The sequence below is a fragment of the Citrus sinensis genome, chromosome 6 (assembly GCF_022201045.2).
Source record: "Citrus sinensis cultivar Valencia sweet orange chromosome 6, DVS_A1.0, whole genome shotgun sequence".
NCBI lineage: Eukaryota > Viridiplantae > Streptophyta > Magnoliopsida > Sapindales > Rutaceae > Citrus > Citrus sinensis.
This window is the reverse complement of record NC_068561.1, coordinates 1,400,945-1,420,231: the sequence shown is the minus strand read 5'-3', so window position 1 is coordinate 1,420,231 and position 19,287 is coordinate 1,400,945. Positions and strand designations below refer to the sequence as shown.

Genomic DNA, 19,287 nt, shown 5'->3' with positions numbered 1-19,287 from the left:
TATCTTATTCTTTTGGGATTAAGAATAAATTGAGATATTAATATTAGTTATAATATTATCTTTTGAGACTCTGGAGATATAAAACTCAGCATTTTGGTTGAGGATGTTGAGCACTGGAGTTTGTTGTATATTGAATTGTTTTAGGAGTGTTATATATATAAAGGAGACTCTGCCGAATTTTCGGCAGAATCTTTACGAATAGAATTATTATCAAGTCCGTTTTGATGAGACTAGATAGACTCGCCTGGGGGGATTCAGGGCAGATCGTTACACGACACTTAATATCCATCACTATGTGGCTCGTGCCGTTGGTTACACCATTGTGAAGGTTTTGATTACGCCAAAACCAAAGCCTCCAGATCGTGACTCCAAAAAGACATGCCCAGTCAAAAAACCCTTCATACTTCCTCAAGTTCTTCAAATTATACAACATCCAATCTCTGAGATTCAGATTAAAAAACTGTTGCCGGATCTCAAGGGGTAGCAAAGCTAACCAAACATGCTTAGCACCGGGGTAGTCTCTCAAAGCATGGAGAGTATTCTCAATGAGACAGCCACATCTCGCATAGCTCATATCAGCTCCAATGTGCCTTCAGAAAAGTTCAGCCTTAGTTTTCAGTCTATTCTGTCCGACCACCCATAGAAATGTTCTGATACGTTGGGGTCCTCGCCAGTGCCAAACAAAGCTCCAAAAGGAGTCCTCATCATTAACCGTCATTTTTGACAAAGCTAGGTATGCCGATTTAGTTGTAAAATCTCCTGACTTGGAATAAGCCCAGTACATTTGATCATCCTCATCAGACACGTTGAGAGGCTTTATCGCAGCAATTTTGAGGAGCAGATGATGAGGCAAAAAATTGGCAAAAAGTCTCCAATTCCAAGCTCCCTCATCAGTGATAAACCTCGCTACACACTCATTGACCTGCTCAAGAGGTATCGGTTGCGAAGCAAAAGCATGCAAAGGGTCTTTCTCTGTTGCCCAATTATCCCACCAAAATCTGACTTTGTTGCCATTACCAATATCCCATTTTATTCCTTTTAAGACCTCCGGCCAGATTCCTCCCACGGCCTTGCACATGTATGATCCATATTTCGTAGGTAGGACATTTGGGAGCGAGGTATGATTAAGCCCATACTTTGACAAGAGAACTTGGACCCATAAACTATTCGGGGAAGAAATTAAGCCCCATCCGATTTTCATAAGTAACGCCTCATTCATCAAACTAAGGTTCTTCAGGCCAAGGCCTCCGCAGAGCTTTGGTTGGCATATGTGATCCCATTTAACCAAGCTCATTTTCTTTTTTCCTGCTACCCCACTCCAAATAAAATGTCGACAAGCCTGGTCTATATTATCCTGAATACCAGAAGGAATCTTTGTGGTCTGCATAGCATAAATAGGAATAGTTTGGATTACGGATTGAGTGAGAGTAAGTCTTCCTGTTAAGGACAAGTGCATAGCATTCCACCCTGACAGGTGTTTGTTTACTTTGTCCAAAATCTCTTGGTAAGTCTACTTGTTGACTCGAGAATGGATGACCGGCATGTCTAAATATTTTCCTAAGTTTTTAGTGATTGAAAAGCCCAAGGCAGCGCCAATTTCCTTGGCCTTAACTGGCTTCACATTTCGGGAGAAAAAAACTTGAGTCTTGGACTTATTAACCTTCTCCCCAGAGCTCATACAAAAATCATTTAAAACATCATTTATAACCATTGCTTGCGTAGAGGACACTTCGCCAAGCAAAATAAGATCATCGGCAAAGAATAAGTGACTTAAAGGCGTACCTCCACGTGCAAGCCTAATCGGTTTCCAGAGTCCTCTCTGCACAGCATCATTCACTACTAGAAAAATGGGCTTTACTGACACTTCGTTACTGACACTTTGCAAAAAGTGTCAGTACTTATGTACATATGCACCATTTTCCGCTTTTGACAAATAGGAATCAGAGATTAATGATACTAGGGTGTCAGTAAACTAAACATCAAAAATCACTAACACTAAAGTATCAATGATAAAAAAATTCATAAAAATTTTGTTTTAGCTCCAACTCGAACCTGAGAGCTCTAAGATTTAAAGCTTTAATGTTTGGAGCACAGACCATCAAATCTCGATGAGTCAAAGTCATAATAATATTTAAATTATTAAAAAATGAAAATATAAATAACAACAACATAAAACACACTTGTTCTCCCCATCTAGACTATATCGACTGTCTCTATCTTGCTTTCATAGTTCACTTTGGCTTTCGTTTTTCTCTTCTCGATCTCTTCTGTTTTGCACTATCCATTTACAAATTAAATTCAATTAATTTAGATAGATAATGAAAACCTAAAGCTCTGTTTTGTTTTTCCATTTTTCCCAAATTGAAACACAAACGAAAACCCTAATCGCTTGTTATTGAAGGGGTTTTTCTCCAACTTAACCATCCAGTGCCTATACTAGGCAAGCAAGTAAAAGCCATCGACAAGGGGTGAAGTGGCACCATCGGTTCGGTATTCAGGTAATCTCATTCTCCCTGACAAGTTAAGTCCAGAGAAAGAACTGTAGAGGAGGTTATCAGCTGGTAATGGCAGAATATTTTATTTTTTTGTGGAATTTAATTATTGGGTTTGTTTTAATTTGGCTTATGAATACTATTTTTGAATTTTTATTTTTGGGTTGTTTCAGATATTCAGAAATTGAACAGTCGTGCAACCCTGGTGGGTTTTGTTTTCCAAATCTTTTTTTTTTCTTTTATTTATTCGTAACTTGAAATTTTTGTTCTTATTTTTCTATATCTTCATTCACATGCAGTCCAAAAATACAGGCATTTTAAGTGGTGTATTACTTAAACTCAAAACACTTGCTGCTGCGACTCTGTTTTTTCTGCTACATTTGAGGTCAGTTTCAAACTTTTGTGCATGTGATTTACTGTCATTGTTATTTAAAACTAAGAATGTGCATTTTTTGTAGTTTCTGAAATAAACTGTTAGCTCCGTTTCTTAACTTTGAGCAATAAGTTAGTTGATTTTGAATGTACTAAAATAGGAAATTTGATTTTAGCTTTTGCCTTTGTGATTAGGAGATGATTGTTTGGGTGTTATATTGGCTGAATGACTGTGTATTTAGTGGTTACAAACTATTTACATCTATGTTTCATGTAAAGAGGCAAATTTTGTTATATAATCCTACTTATTTATTTATTCTGTTTTGGTTGGACGATTTGTAATAGAGACAATGACTATGATATGAATTAATTAAGTTCGTGGTTGTGAGTATTTTGAGATTGTATAAAGTTGATGATTTGTGTTTGATTCAATAAAGAAATGCTTGTTTTAAAGTAGTTCTGCATGTTGTATTTGAAGTTAAAAAATGATTTATAGAATCTTAAAAAATGGCTTGCAAACTGTTATGAAGACATTATTTATTTGAACTCTTAACTTTTGTTAGTTACTTGACTTATGAATTAGTTCGACTACTTAAAAAGCCATTAGCACCCATCTTACCTATTAATCTCCTATTTAAGTTTCAAAACTTATTTTGTTTCAATTTCAGGATTTTGTCTAAATTATTATTATAATTAATGATTTATAGGGGCTATTAATGATTTTCCAAAATTATAAGTTTATTATTACAACTATAATCATAATAACATTGAACTTTAAATTAATCATGCAATTTAATTAAACTTAAACTGACATTACATATGTGAATAGGTAAAATATTTGAAATGGACAGAAGTTGGATAACTTGTGATAGATTGTCTGTAGAGTATCGTTCTGGAGTTGCTGATTTCTTAGATTTTGCCATTTTGAATGCTGAAAATCGAATGTCAATTAGATGTCCTTGCACCTTTTGTTGTAATATGGATTTTCATACTCCTCAACAGGTGAAGGATCATTTATTTGAAAAAGGTTTTCTCCCAAGATATATTGTTTGGACTTGGCATGGTGAGACTGACTCTAAATCTACATTTACAAACTGTGAAGACCATTCACATAGTCAAAGATTTAGATGTCATGATTACAGTAATATAATTGACATGGTCGAAGATGCTTACGAGCATTGTGATAGAGATCCTAGTTCTTTTAAGGATATGCTTGAAGATGCTGAAAAGCCTTTGTACCCGGGTGCAAAACATTCAAAGTTATCTAGTTTAATGAGACTTTACAATGTGAAAGGGAACTATGGGTGGTCCGATAAAGGGTTTTCAGCTTTGTTAGAAGTCCTTGCTGATATTTTGCCAAATAATAATACTCTACCTATGTCAATGTACGAGGTTAAGAAAACAATGAAAGTGCTAGGCTTAGAGTATGAAAAAATACATGCATGTCCAAATGACTGCATTTTGTATAGGAATAAATTTGCTGATCTTGCTGAATGCCCAAATTGTGGAGCATCTAGGTATAAAAAAAAAAAAGATAGCTCAACAAAATTTAGGAAAGGGGTTTCTAAAAAGGTATTATGGTATTTTCCACCTATTCCAAGGTTGAAAAGATTGTTTCAATCACCACAAACAGCTCAAAATTTAACATGGCATGCTAATAAAAGAATTAGAGATGGCAAACTTCGCCACCCAGCAGACTCACCAGCCTGGCAATTAATTGACAATAAGTGGCCAAAATTTGCACAAGAACCTAGAAATCTCCGTTTAGCTCTCTCAACTGATGGGGTTAACCCACATAGTACACTTAGCACTACTTATAGTTGTTGGCCTGTTATATTAATAACATATAATCTTCCTCCATGGTTGTGTATGAAGAGAAAGTTTTTGATGTTGTCACTTTTGATATCTGGCCCTAAACAACCTGGAAATGATCTAGATGTATACCTAGCACCTTTGATTGAGGACTTAAAAACTCTATGGGATGTAAGTATTGATGTTTATGATTCTTATAGAAAAGAAACCTTTAATTTACGGGCTGTCTTGATGTGGACAATTAGTGACTTTCCAGCATACGGAAACCTCTCTGGATGTACTGTTAAGGGCTATTATGCTTGCCCAATTTGTGGGATAGACACTTGTGCATGTTGGCTGCCACATAGTAGGAAAATGTCATATATGGGCCATCGCCGCTTTCTACCACTCGGTCACCTATTTCGGAAACTGAAAAAGGTTTTTAATGGGAAGCAAGAGTGGAATGAGCCTCCTAAAACTTTGTCTGGTGAGGAAATCTTTAATATGGTGGAAGATATAGATATTAAGTTCGGGAAAAAGAAGGCCAAAAAGCGGAAACATGATGGCGGTGGTGGCGGTGATAGTGATGAGAACATAACTGAAAAATTGTACAAAAAAAAGTCAATCTTTTTTTAGTTAGATTATTGGAAGCATTTATTAGTTCGCCATCAATTAGATGTGATGCACATTGAAAAAAATGTGTGCGAAAACATATATGGCACATTACTTCATCAACCAGGCAAAACAAAAGATGGGATTAATGCTAGAAAAGATCTTGAGTCATTGAAGATCAGGGGAAAACTAGGTCCTGATGAAACAAACAAAAAAAACAAAGTCCTACCTCCAGCTCCTTATACTTTGAGTAAAAAAGAAAAAAAACAGTTTTGTGAAACCTTGCTGAGTGTGAAAGTCCCTGATGGGTATTCTTCCAATGTCCAAAACCTTGTTTCAATAGATGATTGTCGGCTTCAAGGCCTTAAGTCCCATGACTGTCATACTTTGATGCAACAATTTCTACCACTAGCCATTCGAAACTGTTTGCCTATAAATGTGAGAACGGCCATAATCAGGATGTGCTTCTTTTTTAATACATTGTGCTGTAAAGTGGTAGATCCTAATACTCTTGACCAATTGCAAGAGGAACTTGTAATCACTTTATACTTACTGTAGCAGTACTTCCCACCTAGCTTTTTTGACATAATGATCCATTTAACAGTCCACTTAATTGAACAAGTTAGGTTATGTGGACCTGTTTATCTTCGATGGATGTATCCTTTTGAGAGACAAATGAAAACTCTCAAGGATTATGTTCGTAATCGCTACCGCCCTGAGGGTTGTATTGTAGAAAGTTATATTGCAGAAGAAGCACTTGCATTTTGTGCTGAGTACCTCTCAAATTGTGATGTTATTGGGCTGCCTACTGGTTGTCCAACTGATTTATCTATCGAAAAGCCTTTGGGAGGTGCAAACATAAAGGTGGTTGATGATCCTTTGTTGGCACAAGCACACCGGTGTGTTCTAATGAACACCCCTGAAATCCAAATATATATCGAGTAAGTTGTTAATTTTTCAAAAAAATATTACTATTGTATTATTAGATTAATATACTAGTTTTTAAATCTTAATATGTCTCACTATAGGGAGCATATGCATTATTTGGCATCAAGAAACCCCTATAAGGCAAAAACAAATCTGTGGTTGCAAAATGAACACATACGAACATTTTCTGGTTGGTTACAAGCAAAGGTTAGAATTACTTAACTAAATACAATATAGGATATAAACTTAACAAGATTTTTCTACATGTTACTAATTACTGTACTTGTTAAATTAATTTATAGGTGGCACATGATAAAGCAAATAATGTGCCGATTGATGAAATAGTGTGCTGGTTAGCAAACAAACCACGCTCAAGCGTGGTGACCTTCTCTGGCTACGAGATAAATGGCTTCAATTTTACAACGAGGGACCGGGACTGTAATCGTGTGACCCAAAATAGTGGTGTTAGGGTTGTTACTAACACTCTACAGATTTCAAGCTCAAAAGATAAAAGTCCTCATTTTTTAGACATGACGTTTTATGGAGTCATTGATGAGATTTGGCAGCTTGATTATCTAATGGTTAAAAAAACACTTTTCAAGTGTGATTGGGTAGATGATCGAGGGGTTTGCACTAACAATTTAGGTTTCATTGTAGTTGATTTAAATCGGATTGGCTATAAATCTGATTGCTTTATTCTGGCTTGTCATGCAAAGCAAGTATTTTATGGAAAGGACCAGCTAGATAATAATAAATCAATAGTTTGTTCAGTGACCGACAAAGCTTATAAGTTAAATGGGGAAAGATGTGAAGACGTTGATGTATTTTCTCCATTATCTAACAAACTTCCAGTATATGAGTTGGATGAGAAAGATGATGAAGGAATTAATGACAAAAAAGATTGTGATGCTATTCCAATATATATTGATTTAGAAAATCAGTGAATGCATTATTGTAGTTAGTTTCCAGCACCAATTTCCATAGTTTTCCAGTAAGTGATTTATTAATTTCATTATATGCTATTGCTCTTGTATTGACTTATTAATCTAAATGATACACTCATTTATTTTAATCATTTTCAGGATTGTAGGAGATGGCTGACGATGTTGAGTTCACTCTTCCGGAGCTCGATGGAAGACCAAGGAGAAGAAAACAAAAAAAAAAAAAAGGTTTGCAAAAACAAGAAGTTAGTCATGAAGCTGCAATTGAGTACAATTCTTATGGTGTTCTAGTTGGAAAGGAAAGAAATGATCTTAGGAGTTACATTGGAGTCATTGTACGTGAAACAATTTCAATTTTACTTGATGATTGGAGGCGTGTGCCACTGGAGATGAAGGAAACTTTGTGGGTTCATTTTCAGGTTTTGTTTTCTTGTTTCATAGTATGTTTAAAAATTTTATATAACTTCCAGATTTTTTTAAAGTTGTTTCTAATCCATGTTATTGGTTGACAGAAAAAATTCAAATTGAGCTTGAAATGCAAAAGCCAAGTATTAAAGTGGATGGGGGTTGCATCAAGAAACTTTCGATGTGAACTGGCAACTGAATTCGTTCTACCTAACAAGGACGATCGAAAGTCACTAAGGTTGCCTCCTATTGAATATCCAAGCATTAAAAAAGAAGATTGGAAACTTTTTGTTGACAAAGTTTTGTCTGAACAATTTCAGGTGTGTTGTTTGTTAATATTACCTGATTTAATTGTTGGTAGTTACTAATAATCAGTGGTAACTTTTTGTTCTTCATATAAACTGTTTGTGTAGGAAAAAAGTAAGAAGGCAAAAGACAAAAGAGCAAAGAATGTTTACAACCATCGCTTGGGTAGCACAGGATATGGTGGCATGTTGTATAGAAAAGTAAGTGTGGTAGTATGGAGTAATTACAGTAACATAAGTAATCTAATGCGTATAATATAATAGAATCAATTATTTATGTTTTATGTCACCTTGTAACAGAAAAAGGAGAGTGGAGTTTCTGAGCGGGAGATTGATCGCAGTGAAGCTTGGTTAATGGCACGAGCAGACCGAGATGGCAAATATGCTTCTGATGTGACGCCAGTTGCTGAGAAAATAGTAAGTCACTTGTATACTTAATTCTTATGAATTTTCTATATAATATGTGTGTGTGGGGGTAGATATTTATGTACATATATACTGCTTTTTGTAATAATTGTATGGCAACATTTACAATTGACAGAAACTTAGTAAGATTTCATCAGAACTTATTTCTTCTGATATAAAAAGGTTAAAACTTGTTTGAGGTGTTGTCTTGTAATATTTTCTGTAGTTTCAATTTGAACTGTATATGGATTTGCTCTTTGTTAAAGATTCAAGAAGGATATTAGTTTAGTTTAGCTGATGTCTTGTACTCGTAATTGCGGATTTACAATATTTTTTTTGTTGTAGAATGAGCTGAAGAGTCAGGTTGAACAAGGAACATTCCAATCACAAGGGTCACATCACATTCTAGGTGAAGCTCTTCAGAAGCAGCCAAATGCAAGTAGGGTGCAAGGAGTGGGGCAATTCGTCACCCCATCTATGTACTTTCATGTCCCTAATGCCACTGAGTTAGCAAGAGAAAGAAAGATGTATCAAGAGAGTTTCCAATTCATGTCTGCTCAATTAGAACGCATGAATGCAAGGTTAAATGCGTACAACAATACTGAAGTTGGAAGTTCTAACTTTCCTAAGCCCAAAACTTCCACTGGTGATCAGATTGACAATGATCAACAATCCCCTGAAACTCTTGGAAAAAGAAAGGTATATGGCCTGTTACATGTCATTATTTTATTTCCATTTGTATATGCATGTATTACTACTAATGGTATGTATTTTGATTATTGCATAGGCTGATTTCCCATTGGGTAAGTCGACTCCCAAATCTGTAAAGAGTAAAATCAAGGACAGTCCCACCACAATTTCCCAAGCAACTCCTCAACAAACCCCCGAAAAAGTAGAGTGTGAAATTACTTCAAAGCCCACACCGAGAAGATCTCCTCGACTAACTCTTAAAGTACTAGATAGGCAGTTCTCCTGTCATGACAAAGTACCCAACAAAGAACCACCAGTCATCAGACCAGCAGAAGTAGCCAAAAAAGAACCCAGAGTCATCATACCAGTAAAAGTAGCCAAAAAAGAACCTAGAGTTATCAGACCAGCAGAAATAGCCAAAAAAGAACCCCGAGTCATCAGACCAGCAGCAAAAGACCTCAATGTACGTGTGAAGAATACACGGGCAGCAGCACGATCAAGAAAGAATGACAGGAGTGAATATATGAACATGTTTACCATGTTCATCGAGAATTCTTTACCTCGGTTGATCAGGATTCGGCATGACATAGCAACCTTTGGTGAAATTTGGGAAACACACCTGGATAAAATGATTTGTGCTGAAATCATCGAGTTTAAAGAGGTCTCAAACTGCATCATTAACATATGGATCAAGTACGGTAAATCATAACTTATGTTTTAGTAAACTTGGCCCTATTATTTTGTTTCCTTTATTCAAACTTACTTCGTTATATATATTTGTTTCCTCTTAGACACCTGTATGAGGAGATGGAGTGCAATGGAAGTACTAAACCAGTTCAGTTTGGGCTTTTTGAGAAGCTATATCCAAGGGTCAGTTTCAAAGACAGGACTCAATACATTTCAAAACTGTTAGGCTTGGCAGAATTAGGACAAGTCATCGTATTCCCGTATAACCCTGGGTATAACATTTTTCATTTGCTAGTTATATTCTTTAATTTGTAGATTAATCACTTTTACTTGTAATTCATGTGTGAGAACAATTTTTACTTTGTTTAGTGCCCACTGGGTGTTATTGGCAATTGATATGGTGAGACGTACAACCTATTACCTTGATCCTTTGGAAGGTAGTCCTGATGAAGAGCTAATGCAGATTGTCAATCAGTTAAGTTTGTTATTTGTATCTTTGATCATGCTATTTTATTTTTATGTCTTATGCTAATTATTTGCTAACGTTAGCTATGTCTCTTAATTGTAGGGGGATTCGAATACATCAGAGTTTAAATTCTGATACAAAGGCCAATGTTCAATGGATACCTGTCAAGGTAAAAATCAGACAAACCTAACTAATTATTGTTAACGTACAGTAAAAAATTAATGTAATTTGATCTTGTAGTGTCCGAGGCAGCCGAGCAGCTTTGAATGTGGTTACTATGTGATGAAATACATGCAAGATATCATCACAAATGTGAACGTTCTAAAAAATAATGTAAGTATTGAAAATGATTTTTACAATAATGCATCATATTGTTTTAATTTATTGTGAAATGAATCAGCTCAAACACCTGTGTGCTTCTTTACAGTTATCTCTTTATTGCGTATTGTATGCATTTTATAAATTGTGAGGGTACTTATAATGGTGACTATGTTGCATACTGTTGAATAGATTATATGAATATCCATATAGACATGAATTAGGATTTGGGATATACACAATGTACTGCATATCCCAACGCAAAACAATTGTTTGGGTTGCAGAGTAGTTGTTAGTGGGGATGTGCTATGGTGTCGTTGCTTGTACTTTACTTTGATGAGGATAAGTTGTCATCCTAATTAAGGTTTTGTATCTACATCCATATTTGTATTAAATCGCGTACTGTTGGGGTTCACAAGTTACTTCGGCTATCAAATATTGTTGCTGTTGGGGTTCACAAGTTGTTTTTTTTTTTTGGAATTACCATGATCAGGATGTTCAGTATTTACCTATATAATTTTGGATAAAACAGTAACATTGTTGGAGTTTATTTGTTGGCTTTAATTGTTAACACACAAATATATTTAAATGAATGATAATTAAGTAGTTTAGTCAAGGATTTTCGGTGAATAACTTGTTGTTTTAAAATTAAAGTTCAAGGGAGTTGAGGAATACACTGTCAAGGACCTCTGGCGACTTCGTGATCAGTGGGCTACATACGTTGCCAAGTTAATTACAGCCTACAATCGCGAGGTAACATACAAGTAATTTATGATTATTTTTCCTTAAAACAAATCTGTGACTTATTTTTTGTGGTGTGCTAATTGATTTTATATACTTGTAGGTGGAAAAAAAATGAAGGCATATGCGGACTCCAAAATCAATGACTCCAAAATCAGTGACATTGTTATCTGTTTTTTCTTCTTCGCTAAATTTTCCGAAATTAATTTAGTACTTTATCGTGTATACTACTTGTTCAAAGCTTAATTTAGTACTTGAATTTGTTTTTTACCCCCAAACAATGATGTATTTGAACTATTTTAATTTAACTCATGTATTTGAAATGTGTATTATGTGAATTGCATTACAAGATTTGGTATGTTTAATATATTTTGGGTTTATTTTAATTGTAAAATAAACATGAATAATGTGATTAAAAAAAATAAAACACAACCGGCATAGCATCGTTAATACTGACACTAATTATTTAAATGACGATAAGAATTTTTGATGTTACTGAGTCAGTGGATTCCTGATACTGTAGTCACATAAATCAGTGACATGTAAATAGTATCATTAAATGCTAACGCGATTGAGTCACTATCCTTGTGACTCTCTAGTGACACAAAATACTGACATAGAAATAGTATCAACTGATACTAACATCATAGTATCACTATGGTAGTGATACTATAGTGACACAAAATACTGACGCAAAAATCACTGACACCAAAGATTAGTGTCAGTGTGTTCTGGCTTGAGCATTACTGACACAATTAACAAGTGTCAGCAAAAGTAATTACTGACACTAAATTGGTGTCAGTAAAGCCCATTTTTCTAGTAGTGATTGATCCCATCGCTTAGTCTTTCTATGCACAAAACAAAAATATATGGGGATATGGGATCTCCCTGTCGAATGCCTCTAGATGGTGTCAAACTCTCTGTAAGTTACCCATTCCACTGAAGTTGCATAGTCGTTGTAATACACTCCATAATAAGCCGAATAAACTCAGTGGGTAGACCAATCTCCCGCAAGGTTTCATAGATAAAGTCCCAACTTAACCGGTCATAGGCTTTCTCCAAATCCACTTTAATAGCCATTTGCCCAGTCCTCCCTTTTTTCCGTCTCATCGAATGGAATGGATAACTTCCTGGGCAATTACAATATTTTCCGTGATGTGTCTCCTCGGAACAAAACTAGTCTGATTCGGTCCAATGAGCTCTGGCATAATAGCTTTCAGACGATTGGCTAGCAGCTTAATGATAGTTTTGTAAATGACCGGGCACAAACTAATGGGGCGAAAAAGCTTGAGGCTAGTAGGATTATCTGATTTCGGGATCAGAACAAGCAATGTTCTATTCAACTCCTTGGGGACCTCGGTGCCACTAAAAATGTCTTTAATAAGCTTACAAACTGAGTTTCCCACTACATTCCATTGTGTCTGGTAAAAGAGTGCATGGAGACTGTCTATTCCCTTAGCTTTCAAAGCCTTCATACAAAAAACAACATTCTTAATTTCCTCATCATCCACAGCTAGGCTGAAACCTTGTAGTTGACTCCTCTCAAATACTGGAAAAGCATTACGGATAGGGTAAGGCTTATAGAATTCATCCTCCTTAGTATAGAGTTTGGAGAAGTAGGACACAACATATTCTTTAATCGCATTATTATCCAATAGCCAGTTACCCATATCGTCTTTGATCATCTCAATTCTATTCCTTCTTCTTCGTTGAATTGTTTTGCGATGGAAGAAAGAAGTATTACGATCACCACACTGAATCCACTCCCTACGAGACTTTTGATACCGTAAAAGTTCCTCTTGGGTTAGCACTTCCTCAAGCTCCTTTTTGAGTTGACATTCAAGTCGAATCAGGTTATTAGAATGGTGGGTTTCGAGAGCCTGTTGGATGCCCCCAATCCTTACTAGCAGGCGGTTTTTACGTTTGAAAATATTACCAAAGACATTACTATTCCAGAGTGAAGCCTCCTCCACAAAGTGTTTAGCCGATTGTAAATAATTCATATCTGGCTGCCATATACTTGAAACAAGACTCTCAAACCTCTTATCAGTTAGCGAAGAAGCGAGAAACCGAAAAGGTTTAGGGCTACTACAAGCAGATTGAATTTTCTCAAAACGTACCAAGATTGGTCTGTGATCCGAGCAAACTTTAGGAAGGTGTAGCATCGAGGCATTCGGGAAATTTTCAACCCATTTGTCATTACAGATAGCTCTATCAAGTCTTTTATACACAGAGCCACGAGTCCAGGTGAAAGAAGGCCCTTTGAACTCCAAATCACAGAGCTGATTGCGTTGAAACCACCCATTAAAGAGCTGGCACACACTGTTAGTTCTTCGAGATCCTCCCCTCTTTTCTGATGCATTCAAAATGACATTAAAATCACCTCCGAGAATCCAAGGCTCCTGAACAAAGCTGGCAAGCTTATCAAGCTCACTCCAAAGATGCTTCCTCATGGAAGGAATCAGGCTGGCATAAACGGCCGTGATTGAAGAAATAATTCCACCATTGTCAGAAACCCGAAAGTGGATAAACTGACGATGGTTCACTGTAACCTCCACAGCAAACTCCTCCTCTCCAAAGAATCCAGAATCCTCCCGAAAAACCCACAACTTCCACTCTATGAGATCTTGCAAAGCCACTACTGATAAAATTATCAGCCCTGATTCCACTTACTGTGGGCTCCAAAATTGCAACCATAGTGGGAGTATAATTCTTAACAAAGCCCTTGAAAGTTCGACGAAATCCCTTTGATGAAACTCCCTGACAATTCCAAAACATAATAGAGAACAACATTAAAAATAATGAAAAAATATGGAGAAAAATCCCTTACACGTCAGGCACAAAGTCTTGGTGTTCTAAAGCCAGCTGAGGTTCATCTTCTAAGGATCCCGCAGACTTCGAATCCACTGATTCCTCATCTCCACTATCTCCTACGTAGTCACTATCTTCTGGATCATCCGTCAAATTATCTATATCTCATTCTTTCATGTCCGGAGGATCCCCCATAGGTTGACCATCAAGCTTCTCATATATTCCATCTTCGCCAAGGAATAAAAGATTGGGAGTAGTTGCAAAAACATTTTGAGTACTGCTGCTAGGTATCTTCTCCAGGGTCACAACAGAATGCTTTGTAGGGTCAAGGGTTGTGGAGGCATTGGTTGTGTTAAACGGTTTGGCCATGGCTACTTTATATTCACGTAGGGGACGGTAAGTGTGCATGGAGTTTGACGTGGAAGGTTCTGTTATAAAAGATTTGGATAGTTTGGGCTTCATGCTTTTTCCAACACATGATGAAGGTTAAGAAATGGTGCAACTGTGGTAGTTCTATTAGTGGGACGTGGATGCTTTTTATTTGGTAATTTGCTAATTACTTTGGCATGTTGTTGAATTTTGCTAGCTGGCCCCTTTATTGCTAAATCAAGCACATGGGTTTCCTCAGTTGACTTTGTGCCCCTTTCCATCATATCTTCCTTTGCCAAAGGAGAAAATTGCGAACCTCCATCAAACCTCCCATTTTGGTTTTGACTTGACTCCTTAATGATTTCTCTTCCTTATAGCTCTTAACTTTTCCTTTTCGAGATACCATCATCCACGGTCCAAACTTAGGGTTACCGGATCTATCTGTCTTGGGTGGTGGAGCCGCCCTAGTACTGATCGTAGACTCAGCTCAGCCCCATGAGTATCTTCCTCGTTGCTTGTTCTTTCCAGGCATGTAATACTTAAGTGACTATATTTACCACATTCATAACAAATCAGGGGGAGATTTTCATATTCAACCTTCTGAAGTTTGCCATCAAGCAAAAACTGGGAACAAAGAGGTTTAGCCAAATCCAACTCCACCGCTATGCGAGCAAATTTGCCTCTGCACGGGGACTCGGTGTTGTAATCAATTTTTATAACCTTCCCAATTACTTGCCCGAGCATTCGAAGAATTCTCTTGTGGTAGTAATGGTGAGGCATTCCTGGAAGACGGATCCATGCAACTCCTGAATCAATGGTTTCCGTAGAGCAATCAAACCTAGGAGACCATTGTTGAACTGTCAAGTAGTGCCCCAATATAGACCAAGGTCCTTGCGTGAGAGCGTTATTGGGCATCACCCTCCGTTTTAAACTTAACCAAGAAAAATCATTCTCAAGGTCAATCACTGTAAAACCCTGTGATCCGCTCTATAAGGACTCCAAACGGTTGCACAAGACCTTGTAGCCAATCGTTCTTCCGAGAAGCTTGATAACCACAGCTGTCCTCCATGGTTTCACGAGCTGTGCATGAACTTTCTGTGAGAATGAGATCGAAGGCAGATGTCCTTCCGTTTCTATCACTACATCCTCCAAGTCAAACACCAGATCATCCTCCTTCCCCATGAGATCCTCCTCCATAGTGTCATGTGTTTCCATCAACTTGTCTTTGAAGGATACCAATGGAGGATTATCCTCATCGTCTCCTTCAATCCTAAACTTTGCCTTTTTTGCAGACCGGTCACCCTCCAAAGGAGGAGGGTCCTTTTTCGCCAGTTCGGAAACGCTCTCCATCCTAGTTGTTCACACTTCTAAAAAAAAAAAATACACAAATTCTTCGAATACTTAAGAAAGACGCTCAACGGTTAACATCATGAGAATGGTCATAATATGTCTTCTTAATTCTACTTCTAAACTTCCTTTCCCACTCTCGGCTTCTTCTTCCTTTTATTTCTTTTCCTCTATTTCTTTTCTTCTCTCAAATTTTCTTCTTTTATTTTCTTTCTTCTTTCGTAAATGGATGCAAAATGAGAGTTGCATTCAATTCGTTATTTTATATGTACCACCGCTTTAAGCATGAACAACAAGCACACAAGCGAAGCATCCATGTCCTTAGTCAAAGCAAGCAGCTGCTGTTGCTTTTGAAATCAGCCACGTTTGGCTTTTTTTTTTTTTTTTCCTTTCCGAGCGGTGCATGACACCAGCTATCAGAGTTCATATTTTAAGGGAGATGGGATTAAAACAATGATTTGAGTTTGATCTACCTATCTACCTTTCAAAAAAAGATTAAAAAAGTTCAACCACAGTCATGGCTCATTATTAAAATTAATACCACGTGTACAGACTGGCGTTTCATGTTATTACTTTTACGTTCTATGTTAGAAGTCTCTCCATTATTACTTATTGTTGCACATTGAATAAATAAAAGCAGAATGAAATTCCCACGCATAAGTGATTTTATTTCTTTATTTGTTTATTGGTTGTGTTCGTAGAGTTGGTTTGAAATATCTCACAATAGAAGTGAGATAATAAAAATTTATGCGTGTAAGCAGAATGTGAGTTAGTTCGTGGAAAGCCTCTGTCTACACTATGGATTTCTTGTAAAAGTAAAATTTCTGTAAGTACATTGAAAATGTAATTAGTTAATTTTGGACTTCAAAATTAATACCAACATGTGAAAAAGTGTTAATTATACACGTTTTAGAGGCTCTCTATGCTCAAATGTACACTAGCAAAAAAATGGCCTTCTTTGATACTATTTGGAATCAGGAACTTGTTTTACCGACACCGAATTTAGTGTCACTGATCATGGAGCAACAAATTTACTGACATAAGTTTTTTGTAGCAGCAAATCTATGTCATCATAGTATCAAAAAAATGTTGATGTTTGAACATCACATCAATAACGAGACTATGGTATCAAATAAATACTGAGGTAAAAGATTGTTTAGTCCCTATATTATGAGCTTAGTGCCCATTTAATCCCTATATTTTTAAGAATACCTCAAAACGTCCTTACTATTAAATATTGACACTTATGCCATTATTTTTTTATTTTTTTAGCATGCTTTTACAATTTTGCACTCTTACATTAATGTTTCTTTTTTAGATATTAATAAAAAAATTAGATTATCAAATTAAACCCAAAAATAAAATAAAAAACAAAAAATATATATATTAATTTTTGTGGAAGCTCATGTGTGTCCAAAAAAAATTAATTTTGTAAAAAAATTAATATTTTAACTTCTCAGCAGAGTGTTCCACAAAAATTAATATATATATTGTTTTTATTTTATTTTTTGGTGTTAAACTGGTAATTTAATTTTTCTTTTTAATAATGTTTTAAAAAAGGAACATTATTGTAATAGGATAATATTGTAAAAATAAGTCAAAATGAACAAAAGGTAATGGCAAGAATGTCAATAATTTAATGATAGGGATGCTTTCAGGTATTTTTAAAAATATAGGGACTAAACGGACACTAACCTCAAAGTGTAGGGACTAAATGAGCTTTTACCCTAAATACTGATACAAAGACATAACAAATATAACGGTACTTTGGTATCAATGTTTATTTGAGAAAAATTAAAAAAAAATTAGAAATAGATATAATAGAAATTGAAAATTTGCAATTGGCATTTGAATTGAAATTTACATTCAACAATATGAAAACTATTACATTGCAATGAACATTTTAAAAATTATTACATTGTTTGAAACTTATTATATTGTTTACCAACTACAAATAATTTATAAACTAATATAAAGTAATAGCACAATCTTCAAACAAATGTTTATTACTTTTGCAGATTCTTTCTTTCAATAATCGAAATGAAGTCTTCTATTATTGTTTCCATGCTCCAATTTGACATTTGCTCTGATTATATAGTTTTGACCTATATACATGCTTTTGTTTATTGTAAGTCATCCTGCACCATTCAAGACATGCACAATAAAAAAACTATAGTTATTTTTGAACTTAGTAGAACTAGATCCAGTAATCAATAACAATCTATTTTGTTAAATAACAATAATAATAAATAATTTATTAAAAAATATAATTAAAACAAAAAAATAACTAAAGTATTACTTACAAAATTACAACTTCAGCAACTGAACGCCAACCAAGAACACTGATCATTCTTTGCATGACCATAGTCCACACACATGATGTAACTGTAATGAATGAAAAGTGCTTTATAGGATCATTCAATTCCAAAGATAGAAGGAATGAAGCAATTAGAAATAAAACATAGATGATTCAATTCTTTAGACAGAGCTAGGGATGGCAAATAAATTTGGATCCGGCCCGCATCCGTAAGGATCCGGAAGATCCGGATTCGGAAAAATCCGAATCCGTATGTTAAAAAATGCAGATCTGAATGTAATGAATTAAAATTCGCACGGATCCGGATGCAAGTGCATCCGAAAAGCCGGATACCCGGATCTGGTTACTTTTATATTAAATTAAAATATATATATATTAACTTAATTTACCAATCTAACCTAATCCCTAGCCCTAGTATTGTCAATATCACATTCACAGATCACACACACGCTCACAAAACTTCTTTAGCAGCCGTATGCCTCACGGCCTTGCCTAAGTCTCGTGTCCAAGCCTCGATCTGAGTCAACTACTGTCGCTACACGCCTCACCGTCGTCGAATCCTCGACTTCATCGAATCCTTGCCTTCGTCGAATCCTCCCAGTCGTCGAAGCCTCGCCTGAGCACACCGTTGTCGCTATCGTCCAAGGCTCGCCTGATTAGATCTTTCTTTTGTTTCCATTTTTCCGATCGTCGAAGCCTTGCCTGAGCATGCCACTGTCGCTGTCGTCCAAGGCTCACCTGATTGGGTCTTTCTTTTGTTTCCATTTTTCTGGTATTATTAACTGCATGGCTTTTTTTCTTAACCAGTTAATGAGTTGGTATTTTGGTTGATTGTTTGATTGTAGTTAATGATTTGGTATATTGGTTGATTGTTTTATTGCAGTTAACGAGTTCAATCTAATATAACATGTTTAAGCTTCAAAATTTCACTGGCTGAATTTAATTTTCTTTGCTGATTCAATTTTGTTTAATTTTGAATAATTTTCTTTGCTGGTTCGTTTAATCACTTTAATTAAATGCATTAATTTTCAATATAATGTAAACGTTTAATAGGTTTTGGGATTAGATTTTAATAAATTGTTGAACTTTTAAATTATATTTTTAATTAGTAAATTTAATTTTTGCAGATCTGGATATCCGGGATATCCAGAGGCAATCTGGACGAATATAACCCCCATTCGGATTCGTAAAAAAATTTATGGATGTGGATCCTAATCCGGATATAAAAATCTCAATCCAGATTCGGATGCAGATGCACCTACATTCGGATCTGGATCCGGATCCAGATTTT

General features: G+C 35.8%; 1 protein-coding gene across 1 annotated transcript; it reads right to left on the bottom strand.

Annotated features, from left to right (window-relative positions):
* Window positions 1-14,737: 14,737 nt before the first annotated feature.
* LOC127902983 (uncharacterized) lies at window positions 14,738-15,682 on the bottom strand. The gene is made up of 2 exons (XM_052443291.1): window positions 15,350-15,682; window positions 14,738-15,307 (listed from the first exon to the last, which is right to left on the bottom strand). Exons 1-2 carry the CDS (start codon window positions 15,680-15,682, stop codon window positions 14,738-14,740), a joined length of 903 nt encoding a protein of 300 aa, XP_052299251.1.
* Between the last annotated feature and the right edge of the window lie 3,605 nt (window positions 15,683-19,287).